The 27,898-nt window shown below is 54.1% G+C and overlaps 1 protein-coding gene across 2 annotated transcripts in view; it reads left to right on the top strand.

The window, feature by feature from the left end:
* BMP7 (bone morphogenetic protein 7) overlaps positions 1-22,135 on the top strand; it is an 88,121-nt gene extending 65,986 nt beyond the window's left edge. The window contains exons 4-7 of one of the 2 annotated variants that reach the window (XM_059133183.1): positions 6,315-6,512; positions 15,187-15,263; positions 16,673-16,783; positions 20,072-22,135. In XM_059133183.1, the coding sequence (XP_058989166.1) occupies positions 6,315-6,512; positions 15,187-15,263; positions 16,673-16,783; positions 20,072-20,221 (536 nt within the window). In that variant the 3' untranslated portion in view covers positions 20,222-22,135. The remainder of the gene's footprint in view (positions 1-6,314; positions 6,513-15,186; positions 15,264-16,672; positions 16,784-20,071) is intronic. The other variant, XM_059133184.1, reaches the window with a different exon arrangement.
* Positions 22,136-27,898: the final 5,763 nt, after the last annotated feature.

Below are 27,898 nucleotides of genomic sequence, written 5' to 3' on the forward strand. Positions count from 1 at the left end.
CTGGACTCAGCGATGGTGTGGTGGTCAAGTTCACAGCTTCCACACAGCTTCTCCCTCTGTAAATGTGGGATCGGGGGCCTGCCTGAGCAGCAGCACGTGGAATGGCCCCAGCACAGTGCCTGGTGCAGAGCAAACACTCGGTAAGGCTTGTTCCTCGTCTATATTGTGAGCCAGCAACAGAGAGAACCAACTCTGCCGGCCAACTCTATCAGGCAAATGATAGACAACAAAAGTGCCTTATCTTGGGCAGTTATGGTTTCCTTTACAAGTCCGGAAGGATGCGGATCTAGGGTTGGTTAGAGCAGAGGTCAGCAAACTTTTCCCATAAAGTACCACATATTGAATTAACTTTTAGGCTTTGTGGGCCAGATAGACTCTGTCACAGCTCCTCAACCGTGGCATTAGAGCATGAACGCAGGCGGTAAATATGTGCACTAATGTGCAAAGAGGTGTTCCAATAAAACTTTATTTGCAAAACAGGCGGCAGGCTGGATTTGGCCCGCGGGCTGCAGTTGGCCAAGCCCTGGGCTACAGAATCAATAGTAGTCAAGATCTTCTCCTTCCTGGCTCCATGCTGTGTCCTAAGACTCACCACATCACATTTGGCGAGACGGCAGCCTCCACATTCCCAAGCATGGAAGAAGGAAGCAGGCAGGCTAGAGGATCTTCTTTCCTTCTGCTTGCCTTTTTAGGGAGGAGACCATCTCTGAGCAGCCTGCAGTGCCCATCCTAGGAGGAGCTGTGTGGGAGCCTGGGAAGGGTCTTGGAGCAAGAGCAGGTCTAGAAAGTGGAGTTCCTTTCCATCAGCATGTTGACATGGGGGGGCGCCCTCCTGAGCACCATACGATGTTTAGCACCATCCCTGACCTCTACCCACAAGATGGAGAAGCACCTCCCTCAAGTCATAAAGCTCCAAAATGTCTCCAGACCTTGACCAGTGTCCCCAGGAAGCAGCAGTATCTCCAGCTTCGACGCACGAGATAAAAGGCAGCACAGGAGCCATTCTGCATCCTGATCAGAGTGGTGACCACCTCAGGCTGTATGTTTGGGAAGACTCACTCATCTGTATACAAGATGTTCGTTTAAACACTAACATTAAAAAAAAAAAAAAAGGAAACCCAAAATAAAAACAGAAGTAAAGCAGCCCACAAAGAGTCAAGCAATGTGTTCCACCAAAGAAGAAGAAAGCAGTGAGCCTTTGCTCTGAGCCCACATACCTGCCTACGGGGTAGACCAGATGTCTCGCCCATGGTGTACGTGTGCAGCCAGCACAGGGGATCAGATCTACTGCTACTTTGGGAAGACCGTCTTCTCCTCACTTGAGGAGGGCCTCTGGGCAGATTAAAATACAGGACATCCCATTACATTTGAATTTCAGATAAACAATACGTTATTACGTAGCATAAGTATGTCCCATATACTGCCAGCATTATTCATTTCTCTGAAATTTAGATTCAGCCAGGCTTCCTGTACTTTAATTTGCAAAATCTGGCAAACCTGCTCTTGGGCAAATCTTCAGGTGGATTTTTTGTTGTTGTTGTTTTGTTTTGTTTTTTAACTTATTAATTCTTAGCTGGACTATACATCTTTTCCAACTTCCCTGAAGACACAGACTTTATGGTTCAAGTATTTGGTTTCTCGTGCCTCCCTGTCTCCATCAGTTACTTCTCCCTGCAGCCATCGGCCCGGTGCATGTGGCCTGGCTCCCTAGTTGTGACACTCACCCTGGACATTTAGAAACACACCATCAAAACAGATGCTTGCCCTGGCTTATGCTACGGAAAGCCAATGCCCTGTGATATCATAAAGTGAAACAGAATTCTTCTGCCAGACAACCCACATGTCCTTTCCTCCAGTAAAACCCTTCTCGGCCCTTTTTTGGGGGGGGGGTATTAAAACAAAACCCCTATGCATGTACATACTTACGTATGTTGGTGTATGCTTTAAATTTCTGTCACAGCTTATCTGATTCCGCGCTTCCTTCCCCAGACTGTGAGTGTAACCTCCAGGGTACAGGGCAGTGCCTGGCCCCTGCCTGTGCACCATGAATATGTGTAAAAAAGATGAATGAATTATTTAGGTTCCTGGTCCGTTAACTGTCTGGGTAAAATACCACATTGTCTCTGGAGTTCTGCAGTTAAAAACTTGACGGCGAGGATGTAACTTAGTGTGTCTGTCCAAGAGTGGAGCTTGTAGGAGGATGTGTGCCAAGCTGTGGCTCGCCACTCGGGACCTGTGGCCTCCCAGGGGACACTTGTGGATGTGTGCAGACAATTTTGCTTGTCAGGACTCTGGGGGAGGGATGCTCCTAGGACATCTGTGCATCTCCTCTAGTGCCCCCCAACGGCCTGAGCGCTGGAGGCCCAGGACCAGCCACTGTGTCGCCGCCGTCTGTTTGGTGAACATGCTGTGGCCCGTCTTGGAGCCCTGACCTGTGCTGGGGCAGTGGGTGGAGGGGACCGCCCTGCCCTGGCTGGCAGGGCACGTGGGCAGGACCCAGAGAGGCTGCCAAAGCGCAGAGTCTAGAGGAGAGCCTGGAGGGAGGGGCTCATTTCCGGGCCATCTTCTTCCCCCCACGCCAGCCTCTTTGGGCCTCTCACCACCAAAGTCTGGCCACATCCCCTCTGCAGACCCTCTGTGGCTGCTACAATACCTAGACTGTGATCCAGAGCCCCCACAAAGGCCCCCAGGGACCCAACCTTATCACCCCCCCCCCCATTCTGACCCTAGCCCTCCTCCCTGTTCTTCAAACACACATCGTGTGTTCCTGCCTCCTGGACTTGGCATTGGCCGTTCTTTCCATGGGGAACGTTCCTCCCCCAGAATCCCCGTGGCTAAGAGGCCTTCTCTCCCTGACCAGTGCCCCCTTGTCCCTGCCCCGACCCAGTCCTAGTTTCTTCGTGGCCACCATCCTCCACATCCCTGGGCTTATCTTCCTCCCTGGGGGGGCAGGGGGACCTTTGGGGGTTCCTCTGGCTCACTGCTGTGCCTGCACCTCGCACAGAGCGGGGCACACAGTAGGTGTTCACTAGTAGTTGCTGAATGAACAATGGGCCAACAGTGGGGTGGTTGTTTTAAGCCTGGGACATTGACCTCATTGTCTGTCAGTAGGAGAGGATGAGGTAAAGGCATTTTCAGATGCGAGGCTCCTCTGTGGCCATAGGGGACGAGGTTGGGGTGTTTCGCTGATGGAGAAAGATGTCCACGGTGTATTGCATAAAACCCAGGTTTATAGGAAACAGTGGTAACCCTACCATCCCAATTATGAGGAACTGCGCACACCTGTTTTTGTAGACACACGTGTATGCGGCTTAGACTAAACAATCACAGGGTTTTAGTCATCTTGGTGGTTGGGGCAAGAAGGGGACTTCAGGACTGGTTTGATCCAGTGGTTCAGCAACGTCACCAGAGATCCTGTGTCTGTCTCTCTGCTCTTCCTTCCACCAGATCAGCCCCATTTGAAAATGTGATCCTCTCGTGGTCTCCAGTTGGTGGCCATTTCTGGGGCTCCGTCCATTCCTCCTCCCTGTTTTTCTTGGGGAGAGAGAGGGTTGCTTTTGGATGCTAAGTGGGAAGTTTCTTCTCCAGAAACTTTCATTCATGGGCTGCACTGGGTCCTAGGCCCAGCCTTGAGTCAATCACCGTGGCTGGAAGATTAGTTGTCCGTTAGACCACAGGCTCACCCCTGTGACCAGGGCAGGGCCGCGAAGACACAAAGGCTGAAACGCAAATTGGGTTGGGTACCCTGGAGAGGGGCCATGGGTGAGACAAATGGCCTCGTCCCCACTTTACAGATGAGGCCACTGAGGCCCCCGCATCCAACTTTACCTCTCTTGGCCCACACCGGGCGGTCAGCGGCAGATGCGAGTTCGGACCCCCCCGGAAGTGTCCCTTCTTTCCTCCGTGTCTACCGATTGCTTCCCCGAGGCTGCAGGTCCCCGGGCCTGGCTGTGCTTGACCGCCACGAAAGCCGGCCGGACACCCTCCCTCGGTGCTGCGCAGCCCGCTCGCAGCCCTCGGATTTACTGTGCCTGGAACAGCATCAGGTTTTCAGGCGAGGCATTTTTATTTTGCCCTAAAAGCCTTCCAGGTGGGGGTAGGGCAAAATACAATTCCTAGGGGCTCCACTTTAATGGTTTCTTTTATAGAATCATTCGTATTATAAATGCATGAACTCGAGGAAACCCTTGCTAAAGAATGCAGGAGAGCCGAACGTTCCAGGGGGTGAAGGTACAACCGTGGGGTATGGGGGACGCTTGCTCTTTTAAACACGAGCTGTGAGAACACGAAAGCGAACCTCTGGTGCCGATCTGGGCCCCGGGAGGCTGGGTTTCCTGACTTGGGCCCGTCCGGGGGACTCCAGGTGAAGTTAATTCCAGATGTGGACGGGCCCGGCGCCCCCCAGAATCCGCGTTCATTGGCCTCTGACCCCTCCAACCTAGCTGGATCTTATGTATTTCTGTCCCTCTTACACAGCCTGGGTCCAGACTCTGCTCGGTCCCTTCCAAGCTGGGTGTCCATGGGCAGGCTGTTCGGCCTCTGGGCTGTTCTCTCATGAGTGACATCAGCTTTCCTTACCTTCTCTCTTGCTTTATCTTCCTTTGGAATATTTATCTCCCTGCGGCATGACACCCGGTACATATCGGGCGGTGGCCTTCGCCGCTGGCCTGTTGGCCGCTCCCAGCCCCCGCCCGCCCAGCAGCAGCACACAGGACACGGTCCTTGTTCCGTCTGCTGTCTCCTCTCTGTCTCTCGGGTCCTGTATCCTCTGGGTGTCCTTCTTCTTCCCCAAGTTCCTTCCAGATCCTCCCTGTCTGGGCACGCAGTGTGAACCCTGCCCTCTCGGTGGTGGAGACTGGATGCCTGGGCTCAGCTGTCACTTCGCTGCCCAGCTACACCCTGTCCCCGGAGGAGCTCCTCTGTGTCACCCCGACCCACGCCCCGGGCCAGCATTTCTCGAGCGTGTCCGACGTGCAAAGCTCTGTTTTGAGAAGCGTCTGTGTTGAATGGCAGAGGCAACACGTGAATCCGGGAAGTCTGGCACCAGGCCAGAGCATGTTTGGTTCGGGGTCCATCTCTCCCCCCTGGATCAGGGGCCGCACTCCTGCTGGGATGGTCCTGCCCACCTGCCAGTTTCCCTCCGGAGACAGGTGGACATTGCACACAGCAGCCGCCGAACCACACTGCATTCTGTCTTCCACCCTCCCTTCCGCGGCCGATTCTCTCCACCTCACCCCAGCCCTGCCTCGGTTTCCCCATCTCTGTAAACGCCCTTCCCTTCTTCCAGGTGCTCGGGCCCAGAGCGTGGAAGTCAGGGATGACTCTGCACCTTCTCACACTCTCTGTCCAGTCCCTTGGCAAATGCTGTCGGTTGTTTCTCTCCAAGTAGACCCGGGCTCTGTGGTTCTCGGCTTTGGATATGCTCTAGTTATGGGACTGTGGGCTGGAACTGGGCAGGGTGCGGGGCACGTCCCTGTACATTTTCTTCTGCAACTTCCTGTGAATCTGTAATCATTTCAAAACAAAACCTTCAACATAAATTCCAAAGACCGATTTGAAAAATGAATCACCGAGGATCTGACTGTCTCTGGCCAGCTCTGCTCCCCGCCACCTGGGGCCCACCCCGTCCCTCCCCCTGATTTATCCCCCTGATTTATCCCACGGATCCCTTCTTCGTCCCTCCACACCCCCAGTCTGTGCTTTAACCCAGCAGCAGTCTCTTCCCTGTTGCTTGAACACCCCACCTCCCTCCCACGTCCAAGCATTTACCTTTGCAGTACACTCTGCCCAGAAGGCCTGTCCCCAGGACCCACATGACTCCCTCCCTCGCTGTTACCCAGTCCTCTGCGCAAACAGCCCCTCCATGCCTAAGGTGGTGGTCACTGGGCCTGTTTGCAACTGCTCCCACCCTCCTTGGGCAAACAGGGTTCTCCCACCTCTTGAAATTGGGTGGATCACATGACCTGCTTTGGCCAATGAAATGTAAGGAGCACTTCCATTAGCCGGAGCCCGCAGACCTCAGCCAGGTTCCTACACTGTGTGCACACGTATCAGCAGGGGCTGCCGTGGTCTGTGCTGCCTGCCTGACACCCTGCCCCACTGTGTGCACACCCAGAGGACCCCTCTGTGTGCTTCCCTGCTGTGTTCCAAGCCCCTGAGCAACCTGGCATAGAGTAAATGCTGAATAAGCACTTGCTGGATGTGGATGGACCGATAGCAGGTGCAGGAGTGGACCGTGAGGCGTGCAGCCCCTCCCCGCGCACTGCTTCTCCTCTGAAATCGATCTTCTGTGCATTTGCCTGCTTCCTATCTAGGGCAGAGCATCAACCCCAAGCTGGCGGGCCTGATTGGGCGGCACGGGCCGCAGAACAAGCAGCCCTTCATGGTGGCCTTCTTCAAGGCCACGGAGGTCCACCTTCGAAGCACCCGCTCCACAGGGGGCAAGCAGCGCAGCCAGAACCGCTCCAAGACGCCCAAGAACCAGGAAGCCCTACGGGTGGCCAACGTGGCAGGTATGCCTGGGAAGGTTAATGCACGGACCCCAGGGACCCACAGTAGGACCCCGGTAGGCTTGTGACTCAAAATCCCATCCTGCGCGGAGCTCACCGCCTTAACTGTGTATAAGTAGTAAGTTCATTTCGAAAGGCACGTAGCCAAGCATTAGTAGAACGAAGCCAGTCGTGTAAATTTCCAAGTAGTCAAAATGACAGCTACAAGTAAATGAAAGAAAGCTCTAGAAACATGAAGCGGGAAGACACCACTCCACCTTCCCAGGGAGGCGCTGCTTGAGAGTGAAAAGGAAGAAAAATGGGGGAGTTTGCTGTATTTTCGATTTTAGTTCTTAAAGCGAAAGATACTTCAAACTCATGGCTCCTTTGCTAATGGGTGGTAGTGAGTTTTTTGTGTATTATTCGGGATATTTTTAGGTTTGTTGGAAATATTTTGTTTTTATAAGTAAAAAAAAAAAAAGAGCACTAGATCTTACAGTGTATTTAAGGGGGTACTTTTCGGTTCATTGCCATGATGGATTATGGTAAGTAAAAACAAATTAAAAATAAAGGTAGCATTTTCATAGCTAGCAATTCAAAGATTAGGAGGAAGTACTGGCTAGTGCGTGACTTCGGGGCCGGAGGCATTTAGGTACTTGCTGTAGGGTGTGCGTGGTGTTCTGTGGCTCTTGAGGCTCTGAGGAGGATGGTCTCCCATCTGATAGCGGGGGCAGACGTGGGGCTCGGAGAGGTTAAGTAACTCGTCCACGTGCACAAAGCAAGTGAGAGGCAGCCCTGGGATTTGAGCCTGCTTGGCTTCGCCAGGATGCGCTCTGGTGCCCCCAGTGATCCTGTTAAGTGTCTTCTGATGATTTACCAGGCATTTGCTGAGCCTCACTTGGGCCTGCCTTTGCCAGCCTCAGGGCTTGGCTGCCACGTGGTCCCTTTCCTCCAGGCTGACCAGGCCCGAGGATGTTGCTGGCATCCTGTGGCCTGGGGTTGCTGGGATGGGTTTGGGAGCCGGGTGGGCCTGGACCGGCCTCTTCAGCACTGGGGGTGCCTATGGCCTGCAGGCCCATGTCCTGATCTGCCCCACAATCTCTAACACGTTGAGCGCCGCCTCTGAAAAGATGCACCTTGATGCCGATAACTTCACCACCAAACCATCTTCCCCACGGACTGCAGAAATGACCACCCAGATCCCAAGAACCCAGCTTGTGGCTGAAAGAAAACTCCTGCCCCGTCTCCTCACTGGGGCCAGCTGTGTGGCTGTCTGAGGGGTGCTCCCTCCGCTCCCCAGATGTCCATGTCTTAATCCCTGGGATGGGTGAATGTCTTACCTTACAAGGCACAGGGGGCCGAGGCTGCCCTAGGATGCAGGTTACCCATCAGCAGACTGTGGAATAGGGAGATAAGCCGGGATGGTCCAGGCGGGCCCTGCACCCACTGTAATCACGGGGGTCCTTCCGGAGGGAGAATCCAGCCTCACGTGGTCAGAGAGCTGTGAGGCCAGAGGAGATCGGAGAGGTGTGACGTCACCTGCTTTGGAGGTGGGGACGGAGTGTGGCATACGAGAAGGAGGGGGAGAGACAGGGAAGTGGATGTCTCCCTGAGCCTCCAGAAGGAACACGGCCCCCTGACACCTAGACTCCAGCCCGCATTGGACTTCCGAACCACAGAGCTGGAAGGAGATGAACGGGCGTTGTTTTCAGCCGCCGCGTCTGGGGTCATTTGTTAACGCAGCGGTAGGAAGCGGAGCCACCACGTTTTACAGGGTGGTTTACGCCGCGTGTCCCTGTGCCGTATCAGGGCTCTGGGTGGGCTCCAAAGCCAGGCAGGGTCCACAGCGGGAACCAGGCTGCCAGCTGCGTGGGGAACTCGGACCCGAGCTTCTCAGCTCTGCCCGCTCCTGGGCCCTGAGGCTGGCCCAGAGGGGCATGTTAGGGGGCGCACGGTGGCCAAGAAGCCCACACTCCCAGACTAACCTTATATTAGCATCAGCTAATTTGGGTTCACTTAGCCAGTTTTTACATTTCTCTTTATTTTCCTTTTTGAAGGCAAAGAAAGGACTGGTCGCTTATGCTTGGTCGAGTTTTTAGAGCAGGGTTTCCTGACCCCCTGGGCCCCGGATGGCTTCAGTGTCTCTGAAGCTGGTGTGCAGGGACTCTGGAAGGCTTCTTCACGGGCCGGTGCATCCACTCTGCTTTTAGGCTTCTCGGAAGGCTCTGTAAGGCCTCCTGTCGAAAATCCTGCCGAATCCCTTAATTTACAGTAGAAACCTCTTCCGTGTTGGCTCTAGCCATTGGGGTCCCTTGGGGAAAGCCCAGCTATGGACCACCCTCGGGGTCTGGGCCAGGCTGGAGGTGGCTGTCCCTTATGAACAGGCCTGAGAGGCAAGGGATGGTGACTAGGGGATGGACACGTCCTGGAGGAGGGAGCTGCAGAGAAGGATGCCCCACCAAGAGCTCGGGGACCAGCAGGTACCCCGAGGCCTGGATGGGTCCGCTGGACCAGAGTAATCCAGGGAGTGAGACCCACGGGCAGAGAGGCCTAGGCTGGGAAGCAGTGGGGCTCCTTTGAGGAGAGAGGGAGGCCGTGGAATAGGAGGGTGGGGCTGGCAAGGTGAGCGAGATCAGGAGTTTTTTTAAGAGTCACATCTTGAGTTTGAATTTCATCCAAAACAAATTTGGAAGCCTTTGCAGAGCTTTAAGCTGTGGTGTGGGGGCAGGGATGATCAGATGATCCTCCTGGCTGTGCTGAGAATGGCGGGGAGCAGGGTGGGGTGCTCAGGAAGGGTCAGACGAGGGGAACTTGCCAGATTTCTTTCCATATCAGTCAGGCAGCATGTGACGGCACAATCCATCCTGCGGACTCCAGCATCTTGCAGGCCTGCTGGGTGTAATGAAGGCAGAGGGACCAGGCCTCACGCTGAATTCAACACCTGACTTCTTCCTGCATCCACACCAAACACTCATTTACATAATCCCCAGGATGCGCTCTCACTCCCTCACATGGCAACCTATCTAGCTTGCCTGGAATCTGCCTCCATCCTGGGACTGACTGGCTTTCTTTCTTTCTTTCTTTCTTTCTTTTTTTAATTTCTTTTCAGCATAACAGTATTCATTGTTTTTGCACCACACCCAGTGCTCCATACAATCCGTGCCGTCTCTAATAACCACCACCTGGCTCCCCAACCTCTCACCCCCCGCCCCTTCAAAACCCTCAGATTGTTTTTCAGAGTCCATAGTCTCTCATGGTTCACCTCCCCTTCCAGTTTCCCTCAACTCCCTTCTCCTCTCCATCTCCCCTTGTCCTCCATGCTATTTGTTATGCTCCACAAATAAGTGAGACCATATGATAATTGACTCTCTCTGCTTGACTTATTTCACTCCGCATAATCTCTTCCAGTCCCGTCCATGTTGCTACAAAAGTTGGGTATTCATCCTTTCTGATGGAGGCATCATACTCCATAGTGTATATGGACCACAGCTTCCTTATCCATTTGTCTGCTGAAGGGCATCTTTGTTCTTTCCACAGTTTGGCGACCGTGGCCATTGCTGCTATAAACATTGAGGTACAGATGGCCCTTCTTTTCACTACATCTGTATCTTTGGGGTAAATACCCAGTAGTGCAATGGCAGGGTCATAGGGAAGCTCTATTTTTAATTTCTTGAGGAATCTCCACACTGTTTTCCAAAGAGGCTGCACCAACTTGCACTCCTACCAGCAGTGTAAGAGGGTTCCCCTTTCTCCACATCCTCTCCAACACATGTTGTTTCCTGTCTTGCTAATTTTGGCTATTCTAACTGGTGTAAGGTGGCATCCTGGGACTTTCTACTTCCTAGTCCTTTTGGCAGTTCATCTCAATCCTTCCCGGAAATGTAATTTTTAAAAAAAATACCAATGCCTGCCCCTCCCCCCCACCCCAAGGCTTGGTAAACCAGAATGTCTGAATGTGTGTGTACGCATACTTACACATCCTTTTGAAGGGCTTTACCTCACGTGATGGCTGGTATCCTGAACCCTCTCATGTGCTGGCCCTTCAAGTGTGGGAGGGACACATGCCCCTGCCTGTGGTCCGCTGCGAGGTCCCGGTAGACTGATCACCCCCCACCCTGCCCCAGAGCCTTCCCCTGCTCTTAGGGGGTGTGGTTTGGGGTTGAGAGACTGGGTCCCACTTTTTTCTCCCCTCCCATGTTTGCACCCAACCCCCTAGGAATTAAGCATCTTCCCCAAATGATCTGGAGGTTGTAACTTGTGAGCTGCTCGGGCAGGGGCTGGTCGAGGCAGATGAGGAACCTGTGTGGGTTCAGGGGGGCCAGACCAGAGGGATAGGGGAGCTGGGAGTCTCCTTTGCGGGCATCTCTTCTTCCCTGTCCTAGTCTTTCTGCTAATATGAGTTCGTCAGGAAACAGGACTTCCGACCGCTTTCTCCCACAATCCGAGGAGGCCTAGAGAGGTAGTGCAGGTGGCTGGGTCTTTGGTGGCAGGGCCAGCGCCCATCCCCCACTGACACCCACAGCTGGGCTCACAAGCTGCTCACAAAATCCAAATCCTGTTAGATTTCAATGTCTTGGGTTTCAACATTCAGCCAAATATCATTGCTTTGCTTGAAGATAGAGTCGGGAAAAGTGACTCTCAGGCCTACACCTGCCCTGCCTCTGCTCATGGCAGACATTACTAATCAATGGTCGCACCACCTTTTCACTGAGCCTCCCAAAGCTTCCAGTCCCTGTTCACTCATGACATCAAGCAGCCAGGAGTGTTGGCACTTGACGTGAAACTTCTTTGCCACGGCCGTGTCCCGCGCTAACATGTTCGGTCCTCCCACATCGCTGGCTGAGGGACGCTCTCCCTCCTTGCCCTGTACCTTCCACCTCCCTCCAGTGAAGAGGGAGAAGGAGGCTGCGCGCTGATGGTGCTACCTGCGGCCGCGCGCGTGGCCACAGCGATGGAGGCCGTCTTTGGACTTCCACTCAGTGCATTCTAGACAGTATTGCAGATGGTCCAATAGATCTCTTGAGGCTCTTCTCTGATGGCTCCCTTGACCTGGACCTTCATATCTTAATTGCCACCCAGCCCTCCAGAGGCCCTCCTACCCCCCTGCAGCTAGAACCCCAGGCCCCCATTCCTTCTTTGTCCTCCCCGGGCGTCCAGCCTCGGAAGTCAGTCCAGCAAAGAAGACCGTCCGCCCCTCCCGCACTGCCTGCTGCTGAGCTCCGCTCATGCCTCCTCCTCCCTGGAAGGCTCTAGCGCCTGCGTCTCTGTCCTTGGTCAGCAGCTGCTGCGGTGAGGGTTCTTGCTGACCTTCTCGGTCATGGAGGGCACCCTCCTCTCCATTCCCCTACATCCTCGTCATAGAATTTTCCTCCTTTGGATGCTTCTCTGGCTGGCTAGTTTCCTTCTGGTTCTTACACAAACATCACTTCTTCGGAAGAGCCTTCTGTGAGGAACCCCCCATCCCACAGCCTCCCTGGCAGCTCACCCTCCTCTTCTGTCTTGTTCTCCACCTCGACAGGATGCAGTTTCCGTTTACTCACTGGCTTACTGTCTGCCTCTGTCACTGGAAGACAAGTGCCCCCAGGCAGGGCTTTGTTTTGTTCATACCTGTAGCTCTGATGCCTAAAGCAGCATCTGTAAACCAGTAGACACTCAGTAATGGTTTGTATGAATGGATGCATGGATGGAGGGATGCATGGATATATGGACAGAAGCATGGATGGATGGATGGATGCACGGATGGATGGATGCATGGGTGGAGCACTAGGTACTGAGGTGGTGAGACTGTGCCCACCCCACCCTCACTGAGGTCATCTCAGAAGCTCTGAATGTCCCTGAGGGCCAGGATCCCTCCTGTAAAGACACATGCAATTCTGTCATAATGAATTCAATGTGATTTCTCTCACTGGTTTGCAAATCTTTAAAAAATTGCTTTGCTGAACTATAGATATAAAGATGTGTACAAAATCAGGAATATTCACAGAGGCTGGTGGCGGTGGGAATTGCACGGGATTGAACCACCCAGCCGTGCATATGTGCTCATCTCAGACCTACGCATTTCTAGAAGGCTTCTTGGAGACCATTTTCTGATCGCTGTGCCCTCTGCTGCCTCCCGCCCTGTCTTCTTCTCCTTGACCTTGTTCTTCCTTTTCGTTCTCCTTCCCACCCTCACCCCCTCCCTCACCACTTCATTTCAGATTTGTTCCTAGCCTCGGCGTAGCCCGGGTGCCTGTACATTCATTACTTCTAGGACAACATAACGCCCAGCAGGTGTCTAAGGAGATCTTCCTGACTTACAGTGTATGGTTGCCACATGTGGCTCACACCCATTTGAAGTCTCACACCCATTTCACAGATGGGGAAGTTGAGGTCCAGGGAAGGGAATTCAGTGATATCCTTTTTATCTTATTGTTTCTCATTAACCTAGAAGCCATACAGTTAGACTTCCTGGGGACCGCAGGAAACTGATGGGTATTTCACTTCTTCCAAATGTAGCTTGGTGTTGGGTTTGGAGGAAGCGATCATTAACTCCAAATGGTTAAAGAGTGTGTGTGGGGGGTGAAGTGTGTATATAGTTTTAACCTTTCGTCGCAGGTGGGCTGGAAGGATAATAATCAGCCTCTGGTGGCTATGAGCTGAGCGCTGTGCTAAACAGATTTGAACACACATGGCTGCCCCAGTGAGTGGGCACTTCCTCGTCGCTCTGCAGATGAGGAGCCCAAGGTCTAGGAGAGCCAGGGTCTGACTCCGGAGCTGGAGCCACACCCCCTTGCCTGGTCCTGACCCACTGGTCAGACTCCACTCGGGAGCTGGTGTGCTCTGGGGTCTATCTACACCACCAGGGTCTTACCTGGGCTCTAGCTGACAACCACCCCCACACCAGATGCACCTTTCCAGGCAGGAGCCCTTGGGTGGTTTGGCTGCAAGTCTCAGAAACCCAGATCAGGTGGCTTCAACCACTAGGAAAGCCACTGACTCCCAGTGCAAGGTTGGGTGGGCATGAGGGTTGGTTGATCCAGGCTTACTGTCCTTGGCTTACTGTCCTTGTGCCCCATGTTCAGTGTTGGCTTTTCCTCAAGGCTGTGGCTGCAGGTAACCATCAGCGCTCCTCCTTTGCTGTTCCCAGGCAACAGGAGCAACAGATGAGCATCTTTTCTCATGGTCTTCCTTAAGAATTAGGAAACTTTTTCCAGAAGCCCCCAGCATGCTGCCAGCATATCCTTTTGGCTTGAATGGGATCCTTTGCTCTTATCTGAACCAATCCTCACTCTGAGGATGAGATAAGAACTGGTGAGCTCAGTCCTGGCTTCTGAACCAGTCAGTGACAAGGGCTGGGGTTGCCACAAGCCCCTGAGGCCACCAGAAGAGCCATTCACCTAGCCATCTGAGAGAACTGACCGGGCAGGTAGAAATAGGTGCGTTTGGATGGTTCCCAAGTGCAGGTCAGGCAAGCAGACAACCCTGGGTCGTCTCCTGGACTTTCCTCTCCACCCTGTGAGCCGTTCTCCTTGTGTCCCTCACCCACTGGTGTGTATTACCTTCTGGGACTCTGAGGCCTGGAAGGATCACAGCCATAGACAGAGGCATTGACTTCTTTATATGTGTGTTAATGACACAAATATTGATTGACACTGGGCTCTGGGGACCCAGTGGTGACCTCACAGTGTCGAAGAGGCAACATATGAGGAGAGATGTGAATATCAAGTAGAGCCAGACTCAGAAAGATTACAAGAAGAAGCATTTCGGGTGGATGAGACAGCAAGTGCAAAGGTCCTGAGGTAGGAACAGGCTTGGCAGTACAACCACAGCACAGAAAGAAGACTGTGGCTTAGGAAACAGGGCCATATTGGGCCATACAGGCCAAGGGCAGGTGTTGAGACATTGCTCTGAGCATGAAAGAAAGCTCCTAGAAAGTTCTAGCTGGAGGAAAGACAAGGCATAGATAGGGGGAAAAAATATTCATAGCTGCAAATGAAAAATTGTGCAGGAACACCAGAATGTGTGTGTGTGTGTGTGTTTGTGTGCGTGTGTGAGAGAGAGGGGGCGGGGGCAGAGCTTCCTACATGTTCCAAGTGCTCAAACCCTAGCCCAGATGCCTGCAATCATTACATACTTCTGGAAAACCCCAGTGCATAGTTTTCGCTCCTCAAACAAACCTCAGTAGTGGTAAGTCTCTCTGGGAGGTCAGTGGGATTGGCCTTTCCACCCTCTCATTTCTTCCTGGTGGTGGGGACTTTGTCCCAGGCCCGGTCTGTGTCCCTCCCTGCTGCCCTTGAAGAGGGTGAGTCTCGCAAGGCAGGCTGGCCTCGGCAGGTGAGCTTGACCAGAGGCAGACCCCTCTAGCAGGCCCCTGCAGCCAGCGTGGTGGCACGTGGGTTCCTATATGGACTCCCGGCAGTGGTCAGCATCCGGACAACACCTGTGCACCGAAAGACCAAGGTCCACGGACGGATCCAGAGAGGGCTCGGGGCTAAGATGGCACAAGAGGGATGGGGGTGATGGCACTGCCCACCCAGGCAGCTTCCTGGGGGTGAAAATGAGTTCTAAGGCTACGGGTCCTCAAACAGCTGTTGTGTTGGAAAGGTCTCCTTCTAGCTGAGTCTGTCTGTGTTCACACCACTGCCTTAGACTGAGGGAGCCTTAATATGTGTGTGTGTTTCCTCTCCCCCACCCGCAACCCTGTCTCCCGCCAATGCAGAAAACAGCAGCAGCGACCAGAGGCAGGCATGCAAGAAGCACGAGCTGTACGTCAGCTTCCGCGACCTGGGCTGGCAGGTAAGGACGGGTGGCCGCACGGGCCCCGATGGCTAGAGCTCCAGCGTGGGTGTCCCTGCGCTGTTCCCCACAGCAGCGGGCCTGTGTCCTGTGTGTGCAGTGAGTCACGTTTCTCACCAGAATCAAGAGTCCTAAGCAGGTCGAGACGTCAGGTTGAGGGTCGCCTCGTGGCATGCAAGAGCAGAAACTTGGGGGAGATTCAGGAGAGAACCAGGAGCCCCCATACTCTGGACTCCGAGCCTCATTTGCTGTGGGAACTTGAACTCCATCCTGCGGCTGGCTGCTCCTCTCTGATGGGGCAGAGCCCGTCGCCTGCAGGGTCCCCCCATCCCCCGCTGCCCTGTCCATCCCTCCCCTTCCATGATTCAGATTCCCCGGGGCAGGGGTGGATTGGCCCAGCTCGGGTTGGGTGCTTGGTCCGGCACCTGTCACCTGTTTGGGGATGAGCTTGTGTCATAGGACCATGACGGCTCCTTCTGGAATGATTCAGACAGAATGGGACGAAGGGCAGGGGATGAATCCTAGGACAGGCATGAGGGTCACGTACTCTAATGGCTGTTTATGAGCGTCTCTGACATTCTGGGCACTCTTCCAGGCTCAGGAGACGCAGCAGGGAGTGTGACCCTCTGCCTGCCCTCATGGAGCTCAAATATCTGGAACAGGGCTTTGAGATCCCCGAGACCAGTGGTTTTGTTGTCCACTCCTCAGCGGGCTTGTGGTTTGGTGGGGGAGTCCAGATCCCTCCCTGGGGACTAGTGGGACAGTAGCCCACAGCCGGTGTGGAGCCCTCCTGTGGGTCTGTGCCCCACAGGGCGCCTGGCCGTGCCTGCGTCCTGGTGCTGGAGCCCGACCCCAGGCTCCAGCTCCTCTGCAGACAGAGTCCACGGACTTGAGTCCGTGAGGGGTGTGCATGCTATCTGAACGGCATCCCCGGGCTGACCCAGCCCTAAAGGCAGGCCTGGCTGTGAGCATCCTCGACCAAGCCACGCATGTGCACCAGGCGCGGGCGGGTTTGTCTACACAGTCACTTCATTCTCAGTGTTGTGGGCGAGTCGTCACTCTCCCACGTTGCTCAAAGCAAACTGCCAACTTGTAACCACCTCTCACAGCACTGGAGTTGACCGCCCCCCTTCCCCCCAGCCCCAGTCACACGTCTCTGGGCCACCTCCCAGCAAGGCCGTGCCGGCGTCCGTTCTGGGCTCAGCCCAGCCCCTGGGTGGTCTTTGCCTCATCTTGTCTTCTGCGGGGACTGTGATCGTCCAGCCTCTGCCTCTCCCGCTCCTGTGGGACCCCCAGCTGCTCAGGACGGTGTGGGCTGTGTCTTTGTCCCCTGGAAGCACGGAGCCTGGCCCGCAGGAGGGGGCTGGGGCGTGAGAGGTCCTGTGGGGCTCATGCTGTGCCTCCCGCAGGACTGGATCATCGCTCCTGAAGGCTATGCTGCTTACTACTGTGAGGGCGAGTGCGCCTTTCCTCTGAACTCCTACATGAACGCCACCAACCATGCCATCGTGCAGACACTGGTGAGTGTGGGCTGCACGGCCTCTGGGCGGGCCAGCCAGGGCAGGGGCGCGTGGGACCCTGCCTAGCACTCCTCCCGACTGGGGCCCTGACTTTTCACGGGCCTTGGGCTCTCCTCCTGGCGTAGGCCCCTTCCTCCACTAAAAAAAAAAAAAAAAAGATTAAAATCATACTTTATAACAGCATTGGCGTAAAGATGTGTGTAGTCTCTGACCCTAAAGTTCACAGATTTCTCCCAATTCGGAAAGAAAGAAGAGCAGTTTCAGGAGCTCCTAAAGGTATCTTGGATAATGTCCCTGTGCCTCATGGTGACATTAGCCCTGGCCCTGCCTCTCTCTGGATGACTGTTCTCGGTTGCCACATGTCTGCTGGTCATCCATGAGTGTCCCCACCCCCGGTTCCCAAAGCCCGGGCTTCCCTGGGTTCAGGCCGGCTGTTTATAAACAGCTCATAAACAGTCTCGCCCCCGAGCTCAGGTCTTTGCCTCCTAGCCTTGGTCTTTGGGGTTCAGCCATCCAAGGGCATCTCCTGCAGGTAGACACCGCACTGGGAGCTGAGGACACCGCAGGGAGCAGCACAGACCTGTTCCCTGCCCTTGGGGCTCAGTTTCCAGGGAGAAGTAGTCAGGTGAGCAAAGGAGGAAGGACGAGGAAGCTGGTAGACAGGACCGCGGGCCAGAGAGACGGGGCGGGGCAGGGGCCGTTTCAGGCTGAACTTCCAGGGGATCCTTGGAGGATTCACTATGATAAGAAGATAAGCTCTTAACAGGGTACCCAGCCCTGCTGACTCTTGGGAGAAGTGATTAACGACTCTACGGAAAACAGCAATAGTGATAAAAATTCGGAACTTGGTTCTTTGCCTAGAATCTGAGGCTCAGGGATCTTGGTTATCTAGCTCCTTGCCATGAACATCATGGGGTCCTTTCCCTGGCTTGAATGCTCCTGGCGATGGAGAGCTCACGACCCGGGGCCATCCCTTCTGTCCTACAGTTCTGTTTGTTCTGAAGCTTTTGGCTTCTTTTGTTCAGTGGCAAACTTGTTCCTGCCTCACGTTATGTCTTGGGAAAAAAAAAAACAAAACCTATTCCTTTCATTTGGACCTCTCTCTGCCCTTCGAGGGAAGGCTTCTCTGGCTTCTCTTTTAGCTGTGCTTTTCCAAGGCCCTTCCTTCCCCAAAGGTAAACTCTGAAGTCCTGCTTGGGATTGAAAGGCCTTGAGCTGGAAACGAATCGTGCTCCCAACCTGTCTCTTGGCCTGGGCCTGTTCTCCCATACCCGCGTGCGCCCTAGGGTCCAGCCCTGATGCCCCTGGGAGGTGCCGGGGGGGGGGGGTCTCCTGCCTGCCAAGGGCACACCTCTACCCTCCGACCTGCTTCATGGCCCATACAGGGGGAGCCCGGCGTTCCCCTGATCACCCACTCAGTCCGCGTGTCGCGAAGGGGCTCTGGGATCAGAACGAGCTGATTATTCTAAAAAGAGGTTCTGTGGTCCTGCTTAAGAAGGGGGAAGGGAAGGAAAAATAAAGAAAGATGAAAATCGAGAGGGAGGCGAGCCATAAGAGACGCTGAGCTCTAGGAAACTGAGGGCTGCTGAGGGGAGGTGGGCGGGACAACAGGGTCGCTGGGGGATGGACATGAAGGAGGCATTGGCCGAATGAGCACTGGGTCTTGTTTGCAACTGATGAGTCACGAAATTCTACCTCTGAAGCAAATAAAAAAAACGGGGGGGATCTTTGCCTTTGGGGGTCCTGGTGAAAAACACAGGAAATGAGCTGATGTCTGGGATTCGCTTTCAAATTATTCAGGGATGGAGGAGCTGGGGGGAAGGTTTAGATCTGTAAAAGTTTGAAATCGTCCATAATAAAAAAGCTTCTAAGTGTGCTGTCTTATGTCAGAGGTCACAGGCTGGAGGCTTCCAGAATGCTTTCACTTGGCACGCGCAGTGTGTTGGAAACCTGGAAGTTTCACATGCAAACAAAGCAGAACTAAATCGCTGGCCTGTCCTGAAAACTGGGCACACCCAGCTGCACTGGCCTTGATTGGCGGAGGTCCGAGGGCAGCATCTGCCTTGGGTTTGCCCCAACCCTCACTATCCCCTCTTGTCTTACTCCTTGCCTCCTTCACTCGTCGGGTGGTGCCTGTGTGTCCCCTTCGGGCCTTTGAGTTTGTTTGCCACCCGCACCCCTGCCTTTGCTGTGATGCACAGAATCCCAGAGCAGGAAGGAGCAGGAAGCCCGGCGGCATCTGGCTTCATCTCTCATCCCTCCCTTCTAGACCCCCTTCTTTCTCGCGGACGTCCAACCAAGTGTTTGCCCAGTTTGGTCCTCCAAGTTTTACTGCTCAAGAGGCAGGAGCGTCTAGAACAATTTAGACCTGCACCATCCGATCCGGTAACCACTTTTACACGTGGCTCTTGAGCCCTGGAAATATGGCCCACTGAATCAAGGTGCTTTGTCAGTGTAAAATTAACATGCTAGGTTTTAAAGACAGAAAAAAAAAAAAGATTCTTTGTGATAAGTGCGTGTTGAAATGATAATATGTTTGAGATACCAGGTTAAATGAAGTACCGTATTTAATTTTACCTATTTCTTTTTCATCTTTCCAAACGTGGCCGCTAGAATGTTTTAAATTACACGTGTGACTTTCATTGTATTTTTCTTGGACAGGACAGGTCTAGCCCAGAGGTCAGCCACCTTTCTCTGAAAAAGGCCAGATGGTAAATATTTTTAGCCTCGTGAGTCAGAAGGCCTCTGTTGCAGCTCCTAAGCTCAGGCCTTCGAAGGGCAGACGCAGCCCTGGCTACTCTGGAACCAATGGGCTTGGCCGGGTGCTAATAAAACTTTATTCCCAAACCGGGCCTCGGGATGGGATTTGACCTGCTGGCCCTTACTGTCTAACCCAGGTGTTCTCCACTAGGGACAGATCTGCCTCCCAGGAGACATTTGGCAATGTCTGGAGATGTTTTGGGCGGTCATGGTTGGGGGCTGAGGGTCTCTGGCTCCTGGTGGTGGAGCAGAAAGACGCGGTGAACGCGGTGTGGTGCATAGGACCGCGGGGTGGTGGAGAGCCACCTGGCCGCTAACTCCCCAGCTGTGGACACCTCTGTGCTCTGGTCCCCTGGTCTGTGCACCAGAGGTTATGTGTCACGGGCCAGAACTGGAAGTGTGATGTGTGGTCACTCTCAAGGGGGCGTGTCACGTGCGTCATTTTGTCCAAGCAGCTGACGTTCCTTATAGAACGGGAGTAGGGACCCAGCGCTGCTCACCGATGCCGCCATTCTTTGTGTGTTCCAGGTCCATTTCATCAACCCCGAAACGGTGCCCAAGCCGTGCTGTGCCCCCACTCAGCTCAACGCCATCTCTGTCCTCTACTTCGACGACAGCTCCAATGTCATCCTGAAGAAATACAGAAACATGGTCGTCCGAGCCTGTGGCTGCCACTAGCACCTCACAGAGGTCAGACCCGCTGGCACTACGCTGTTCCGGGGTCCTGGCACCAGCCAGTGCCACCCACCACCCAGCACCGCAACCGCCTTTCGCGAGACCTGCCCCGCCCCCGTCCCCAACCTTAAGGGCGTAGGAGGATTAAGGAATTGGAGAGGCAAATGCCTTTTGATCAGGTTTTCATCAACCTCCCATGGACAAGATCCTACACGCTGCTGCAGGCAAAACCTAAAGGAAAGAAAATATATAAAGAAAAATTGCCCGGCCCTGATCATGGGCTGTGAAGTCTCAGCCATGCACTGACTCGTTCCCAGGGGTAATTAGGAGCACCCTTCAGCCAGGCCACCCAGCAGCAGGAGGAAGGGGGCATGGCCAGGGGTGGGCACGTCTGTGTCTGTGCTCAAGGGAAATTGACACGGAAGTTCCTGTAATAAATGTCACAATAAAACAAATGAATGAAAATGGTTAGGATGTTACAGATATATTTTCCTAAACAATTTATCCCCATTTCTTGGTTTACTCTGATTTCATAAACAGAAGCCGTGGACGGCAGAGGCAGGGGAGGCCCCCTCTCCGTTCCGTTCTGGTTTCATTCTGAGGCTTGCAGAGGCCTGCTGTTTACATAGACTTGCCCAAACCCAAGATGCGACTGAGAAGGGAGAGGGCAGATTTCTGCTGGGAGGAGGCGGTGTGTTAACCTTGAAGGAAAAATACGTCCCGTCCTTCGGTTGGGTGCATGGTGGCGGAAATTAAAATAGGCGTGAGAAGCGCCGACGGATGTTTGGAATTGGTTTTCCAGCTCTCCTAGTGGTAGAAAATCAACATGGAATGAGAGGACAGCCACCGGGAGAGCCCACACCTTGACCCTGAACTCTAGCTAACATGACCTATTTTAAGAAGTGTCAATGAGCCCTCACTCTAGATGGGGGTGGGGTGGGCAGGCATGCTGTCCCTCCCCCGGGTGGGTTCCCCTGTTGGTCATGATTAGCAGCATTCTGGAGTCCAGGTGCCAGCCAGGGCCGCTGTAGCCACTGTTCTCATTTGCAGACCCCTCCTGAGCACTCTGCAAACTATCAGCTCCTTGAGGTAAGGAGCCGATGGCACGGTGGAGATCTGCTAGGGGCAGGATACGGTGGATGTGAATCTCAAATGGAAGGATCTAGAAACTGCCTTGAGAGTGACGTCCTAATTGAGTCCTCCAATTCAAAGGTGCCATCTCTGATGTGGCTCTTGGCGTGAGCCTCCCTCGCCTTGGCCAGCGGGTCCCCTAAATGCTGGGCACCCAGCCTCCAGCTGCCATGCAGGTCTTGTGGCGCTCTGGGCTGTCTGTAAACAAAGAGCAGGGTTCCCCCAGCGAGGCCTCTGCCCTTGGAACCCAGTCCAGCAGGGAATCATTTCGCCATCTTGATTGAGTTGGTTCCTAGAAACACTGGGGTCCCGTTTTTATTTTCTTTTATTTTTCTTCCTCAGTAGCTTAGGCCGCAGCCTCCAATCTGCCTGGTCAGTGGGGAAGAGTCACTGTTTTTGCCGTGCTTTGTTTTATCTGTTGGCAGATCTGGGGATTTCTGTGTGGTTCCCTCTCGGTGCAAGTTTTCTCCCCATCCACGCCCCACCTGGTTTCTGGCTAGCATCCTTTGTACATTGAAACATGTAAATAGTTGTTACAAAACAAAGAAATTATTTATGTCCATTGGAAGCTCATTTTACACCCTCCTTCAGTCCCTTGTTCAGGATGATGAGCTCGCTTTCCCCAGCCTGTTTGTTTTCTTATTTAAGACTATTTATTAACGATCAGACCAATGTACCTTCAGCTTTTGTATAGAGCAGCCTTCAGCGAATTTTCTGTATAAATAGACAAAATAAAAAGGGTTTTGACTTTTCAATAAAAGAAGACATTTGGTTCTGATTCTTGGGGCCATGTATGTCCGTGTGTTGTCTTTTCTCTCAACTCCTGGACTTTGGAGTTCTGTTGGTTTGCTAAGAACTCTCTGCCTTGGCCCCGCCACTAACACGCTGTTTATCATCCAGGCCCTGGGGAGAAAGGAGCGCTCGTCAACATTTGCTGCAGCTGTGTGGGGCTCCAGGCAGGAGAGATGGAACCCAACAATAAATGGGAATTTGGTAGGCTCCACTACAAAGATCCTTGATTGAATTACAGTGCAGCTGTCAACAGCTGTTTCAAAGAGGCAGGGGGTAAATTAGCTGTGTTTACTGCTAACATAGTTTAAAGATGTAGTCATCCCAATAAAATAGAGGCGCAAGAAAGAAAGGAAAAAAAAAAGAAAGGCAGGGTGGGGGATGTGTACACCCAAAACTAAGGCAGCACAGGCCCCAGAGCCAACATTGTCCAGTGCAAATTATTTCAGTCGTTTGGGGGCTGCTATTAGCTCAAGCCATGGAGGAACCCCTGGGGGCCTGGTGGGGGCCGGGCCTGCCGCCTCACTATGCACAGAGCTCACTCAGCCATGCAGCATGGAACAACAGCTCCGGTTCCTTCTGCCTTTGAAGTGCACACTGAGGTCACCTGATGGATGTTAGAACCCCAGCTGTTACTTGGCCAGACTTTTCGCTCTTCTCCCGTTGCCTCCAATGAAGCAGCCGCTCCTAACAAGTTCCAGCCCCTGTGATCTCCAAACCCTCCTGTCACTGTCCCGATGCGCGAGTTAGCTTTTGTTCTGTTTCCAGGCCAAGGACCAGAGCCACAACCCAGAGGGCCAGATGTGGCCTGCAGACGTGTCTTCTCCCCACACCCCACGTGGTGTTTATACATCTTCAAAAAGTGAATCTGTGGCCAACTGTTTTTGAGAACCAGAAGGTTGGGGGTGAAAAAAAAATCCCCAATTCTGGCTTCCCTGGAGAAATGGCAGAGCTGGCTACCTGGGACGCATTTCTGCACGGAAACTCTCGGCTGGAGCCGAAGTGTGGTTGTTGCCCCAGTCACCGCGACTCCCAAGTGCCTCCCCCACGGAGCGGTGAATGGCAGTTGCTGTTTCAACACTTGCAGAGAGCTGTGTATTTGTTCCCATGTGTCTGTTAGGAGGAGGAGAGTAAAAGCGGGGCAGAGAAGGCCACACCTTCAGGAAGAAGCAGAAAGGACACATTCTGCATCCCTGGCTCACCGTCCCCCGGGTCTGGCACCTACCCGGGCCCCTGGAGGCAGGTGTGTCTGTGGCTGCGGCACCACACGTGGCCTCATCTTTTGCCATCACATTTCCCTTCCTGCTTTCCAGCTCTCTTGCTCGCTTTCACCTTGGAGCCATTTCTTGTCGCCTGCTCTCTCGACCCTGCTCTCTGAGCTCCTATGTGGGGTCCCTCTGCTCCCACTGCTTGGCCTGATGTCCCCGCCGGCCATGTTGAGTGGGCACAGAGAGGTGAAAGTGTTTACTCAAAAGTCCCCAGTGACTAAGTACTGGATCTGGGATTCAAGCCCCAGAGCCCAGTCTCCCCTGAGCTCGCTGGACCTGAAATCTGGGGCTGCTTGTGGGGATCCCTGGCCCCCAGCCCCAACCCCCTCAATGTCCCCCAATCCCAGGTGTCAGTCCTTGAACCAGTGTCGACTTCCCGAACCACCAGTGCAGGCCTTGGGTCTCCCTCCTGATTCCTAGCTGCCCGAGCCTCTCCCTCGCCAGCACACTGTTGAAGGCAAAGTTCCGTCCCCGGGCTGGGGCTGGAGGCCGTCCCTGTGGGTCCTCCCTTGCCTGCCAGCAACGGCTTGTGTGGGCTGTCCTGGGAGGCTGGGGTCGGGGCGGGGGGGGTGGTTAGCGGTGGTCATGGAGGCTATCTGCTCTGAGAATTCTCATACGTACATTTTGAGTCCTCTTTGTTTGGATCTTTTGGAGAAGGGGAGTGTGTCCATTTCCTGGGGCTTCGTTTCCTGGAGTGGCTGTGGCTGGTTCCTCCAGAGTGGGGGCCTAAAACAGCAGAAATGTATTGTCACCAAAAGTCAGGCCAAAAGTCACCCATCAAGGTATCTGCAGGGCTGTGCCCCATGCAGAGGCGCACTGGAGAATCCTTCCACGTTTCTCCTGGCCTCTCGGGCTGCTGGCTTCCTCGGCTTCTGGCTGTTCTCACTCCGGTGGGGCCATTGCAGCACAGGAATCCAGGCCGGGTCAGCCCTGGGGGAGCCAGCAGACCACACATGGGGATGACCGCGGTGGAGGGCAGCCGAACCACGGTGCCCTTCATAGGAGCGGCGATCACCTGGAGGAAGCCTGACCTGTCTCTTTGGCTGGAAGCATTTCTTCACTCCCCTGCTCATGTGCTAATTCCCGGTGGATCCCAGCGCTCTGGAGATGGGGGACAGGGCAAGGTATCTGCAGCAGGAAGCTTGCATCCGGGGAGCACGGGAAACAGACGGTACCTGGCACCAGAGCATGGCTGCCCGGAGCCGCCCTTCATGCAAAAGCATGCAAATTCTGTTTTACGACTATGTTGGAACAAAGATGAATATAAATCAGGCTGAGTCACGTTTATTTTTTATCTCCCGATTCTAAAAGACGTTAAGCCATTTTGTGGGCCCCAGGGGGTACCCCAAGCCCCGGGCGCTGTGTCGGTGGTGCTGGATGGACAAGCTTACACTGACGGTGAGCGATTTAGTGGCAGGGAATGATGTATCGGGAAGAAAACAGTGAGCGGGGGAAAGAAGTGAGGGGTTGGCAACCAAAGTCCTCAGATGGAGCAGTCAAGAAAGAACCCCAGAGGCTGAGACCCTGAAGAAAGGAGAGAGCACGCAGCTGAACCTCTCCCCTCCTCACCTGCAGAGGCTGGAGCTGGGGTGAACACTGATGGCCCTTACCCGCTGTGTGGGGTGACAAGTGATACCTGCTCAAATTCATTGCTGGAGGCTGCCGAGAAGACCCTCGCTCACCTGCTCTAGAGGAAGACCGCTGCTGCTTTCTTCCAAATCTCTCTCTGGAATGGAGAATTCTCATGCCACCAAGTCAGACGCTGTGGGTGTGGGGGAGAGGGGCCTGCGATCAGTTACTTAGCTGTGGGACCTTCACTGTGGGCAACTCTCTACCCTCTCGGTGACCTTGGTTTCCATTCTACCTTTCTGCTCTGTCATCCCAATTCATGGTTTCTATCTTCATAATCTACCTCATGTTCTAGTATGGTTGCTGGAGCACCAGCCATCATGTCTGTATTCTAGGCTGAATGCTCCCTCAAAGCAGCTATCCTAAAGAGCAGACACAGAATACCCATTCACCTCCAAGTAACAAAAATACAGTCACATGACCACACCTAGCTGTAGAGGAGACTAGAGACTAGTCGTTTATTCTAGGTGGCAGTCAGGGGCCTGTCTCTATCAGAACTTTAGGGATGCAGGAGTATCCCAAATAGCAATTAGCTATTTGTATTAGTTTTCTATTGCTCCAGACCAATTACAAAATTTGTTGCTTAAGTCATCACCCACATATTATCTTACTCCTTCTGTGGATCAGAAGTGTGGGCAAGGCGTAGCTAGGTTCTCTGCTCAGGAGCTCACAAGGCTACAGTGAATGTGTTGGAGGCTACATTCTTACCTGAGGCTGAGTCTTCTTCCTAGTTCATTCAGGTTGTGGGCCAAATTCAATTCCTTGCACTTTTAGGACAAAGGGCCCCATTTTCTTGCTGGCCGTCAGCCATGGGTCACTCTCAATTCCTAGAGGCCACTCTCACCTCCTTTACAAGTGGGCTTCTCACAACGTTGCCACTTCATTCCTCAAAGCCAGTGGGAGGATCTCTCGTCTTTTCGAGATTCACCTGATTAGGTCATACCCACCCAGGATAATCACCCTTTGATTAACTTAAAGTCAGTTGGTTAGGGGCCCTAAATGCACCTGCAAAATCCTTTCTTCTTTGGAAGCAATCATTATATGTTGGGCAAACCTCTTGGGGGGTTATGTCCGTGTTTTTCCTTGTATCTCACCTAAGTTCCACTGCACACCTTGGGTTACAGAGGAGGTTAGAGGCACCACGGACACAGACACTCTCTGCCAAGTAGCAAGCACACGAGAGAGCGATGACCAGAGCTAAATGTAGGGTCCTCCCACTGAGAAGCCCCCCGCCCCACCAAAGGAGTGGTGCAGTTTGAGTTGTACCCAGAATCGTTAGCCGAAATCCCCGAAGTCTTTATAAAGCCCCTCACCACCTCACCTACTCTCATCTGTGCCTGGAAGGACGAAGGACTGACCTGTCTGTGTGAGCTCTGGAGCGTTCCCTCTGGGCCGGGGCCCGCCCAAGGCATATGGAGCACGTTACACTTGAGCTCGCTGAGCTCTCAGGACAAGCCTGACAGCCATATACTGACGGCCCCCAGCCCCCACTGAGGGAGGTGGAAACCTTAGGGAGGTGGACACGTTTGCTGGATGTTGGTGGCCTGGGCTCTGAGCACCTCCAGGGGGCGCTCTTTATCGAGGGGGGAGATCAGTGAAAGCTGTGCTACCACGGCGGGGCTGAGCAGAGGCAGCTCAGCCCCAGCCCTGACTCAGGGGGCCTCTGCCAGTGGGACAGACCCTCTCCCAGGGGACCCGCTCCTTACCGGGACCCGGCCCTACCCTCAGGTTGAAGTCCATCCATCGCTTCCAAGCATTCTCGCTGAGACCTCTTCCAGACATGTTTCCCTTCGCCTGCGGATCAATTCGCCCTGGCTCAGATGGCTTCAGAACTCTGGCCCTGGCCTCTCTTGGTCTTAGATTTGAGAAAATAAAAATAGAAGAGGAAAAACACAGAGCTCTCCAAAGCCTTTGGGGTTGTGACAGCTGGTTGGATGGAGGCAAAGTGCACCTGGCCTGGGGGGTCGGCGTCTGCTCCGGCGGGAGGCCTTCTCTCAGGCTCAGACTCGCTGCTAGCAGGCCCAGGAGCTGCCCCGCAGGCCGGGGCTCCAGTATCACCGGCCCCCCACCCCAACTCCATGGAGGGCAAAGCCCAGAGCTGGCCCTCCTTGAAGTGCTGTGTGCCCTCAGGTGTGGCCACAGATCTTGTCAAAACACTGGGGACAGTCACTGCAACACGGTACGAACTCTCCCCCTTCTCCGACCTCCAGGGCCGGCCTCACGGGCTGTGCGCCCAAGGCAGCTGCATGGGGCTCTGTGCTCCGAATGGTCCCTTGTTGGCTTGGATGTGCTGTTGTTACTGTCCCACAACTCTTCCTGCCTTTTAAACAAGCCCCTCCCCCTCACCCCGTCCCCCGCCGGCCCTCCTGTGCCTGGTGAGTAGAAAGACTTTGACGCTCAGTTCGGTCCGCCGCCACCTCTGCTGTTCAGCGAGTGCATTTTGAGCTTGGAGGCGCTGTGGTCAGGGTTCTGGGCACCGGGGACACACCATGACCCACAGGGAGATAGGGGCCCCGTGCTCTTAGACAGCACATCCACGGGCAGCGGGAGCAGGAGACAAACAGCCAAGGAAAGGGGCTGACAACAGTGAAAGCGTTGGGTAGGACATGGGGCCCAGAGGGGCACAGAAGGCGCTCACATCAGGGTGGCTTGAGGAGGGCGTCAGGAAGGGGGTGCAACATGGGTGCGTGGGCAGAGTGTGCGGCAACCCCACGTGTGACGCCGCCTGCCTACAGGGCTGCCTGCAGACCCCAACCGAGAGATGCGAGGCCGGCCTGTGACGGGTGGAGGGTGATTCTCAGCCCTGACACCACGGCCACTTGGTGCGGGTCATTCTCTGTTGCGGGGCATCCTGTAACCTGCA

The sequence above is a fragment of the Mustela lutreola genome, chromosome 9 (genome assembly GCF_030435805.1).
Source record: "Mustela lutreola isolate mMusLut2 chromosome 9, mMusLut2.pri, whole genome shotgun sequence".
Taxonomy (NCBI): domain Eukaryota; kingdom Metazoa; phylum Chordata; class Mammalia; order Carnivora; family Mustelidae; genus Mustela; species Mustela lutreola.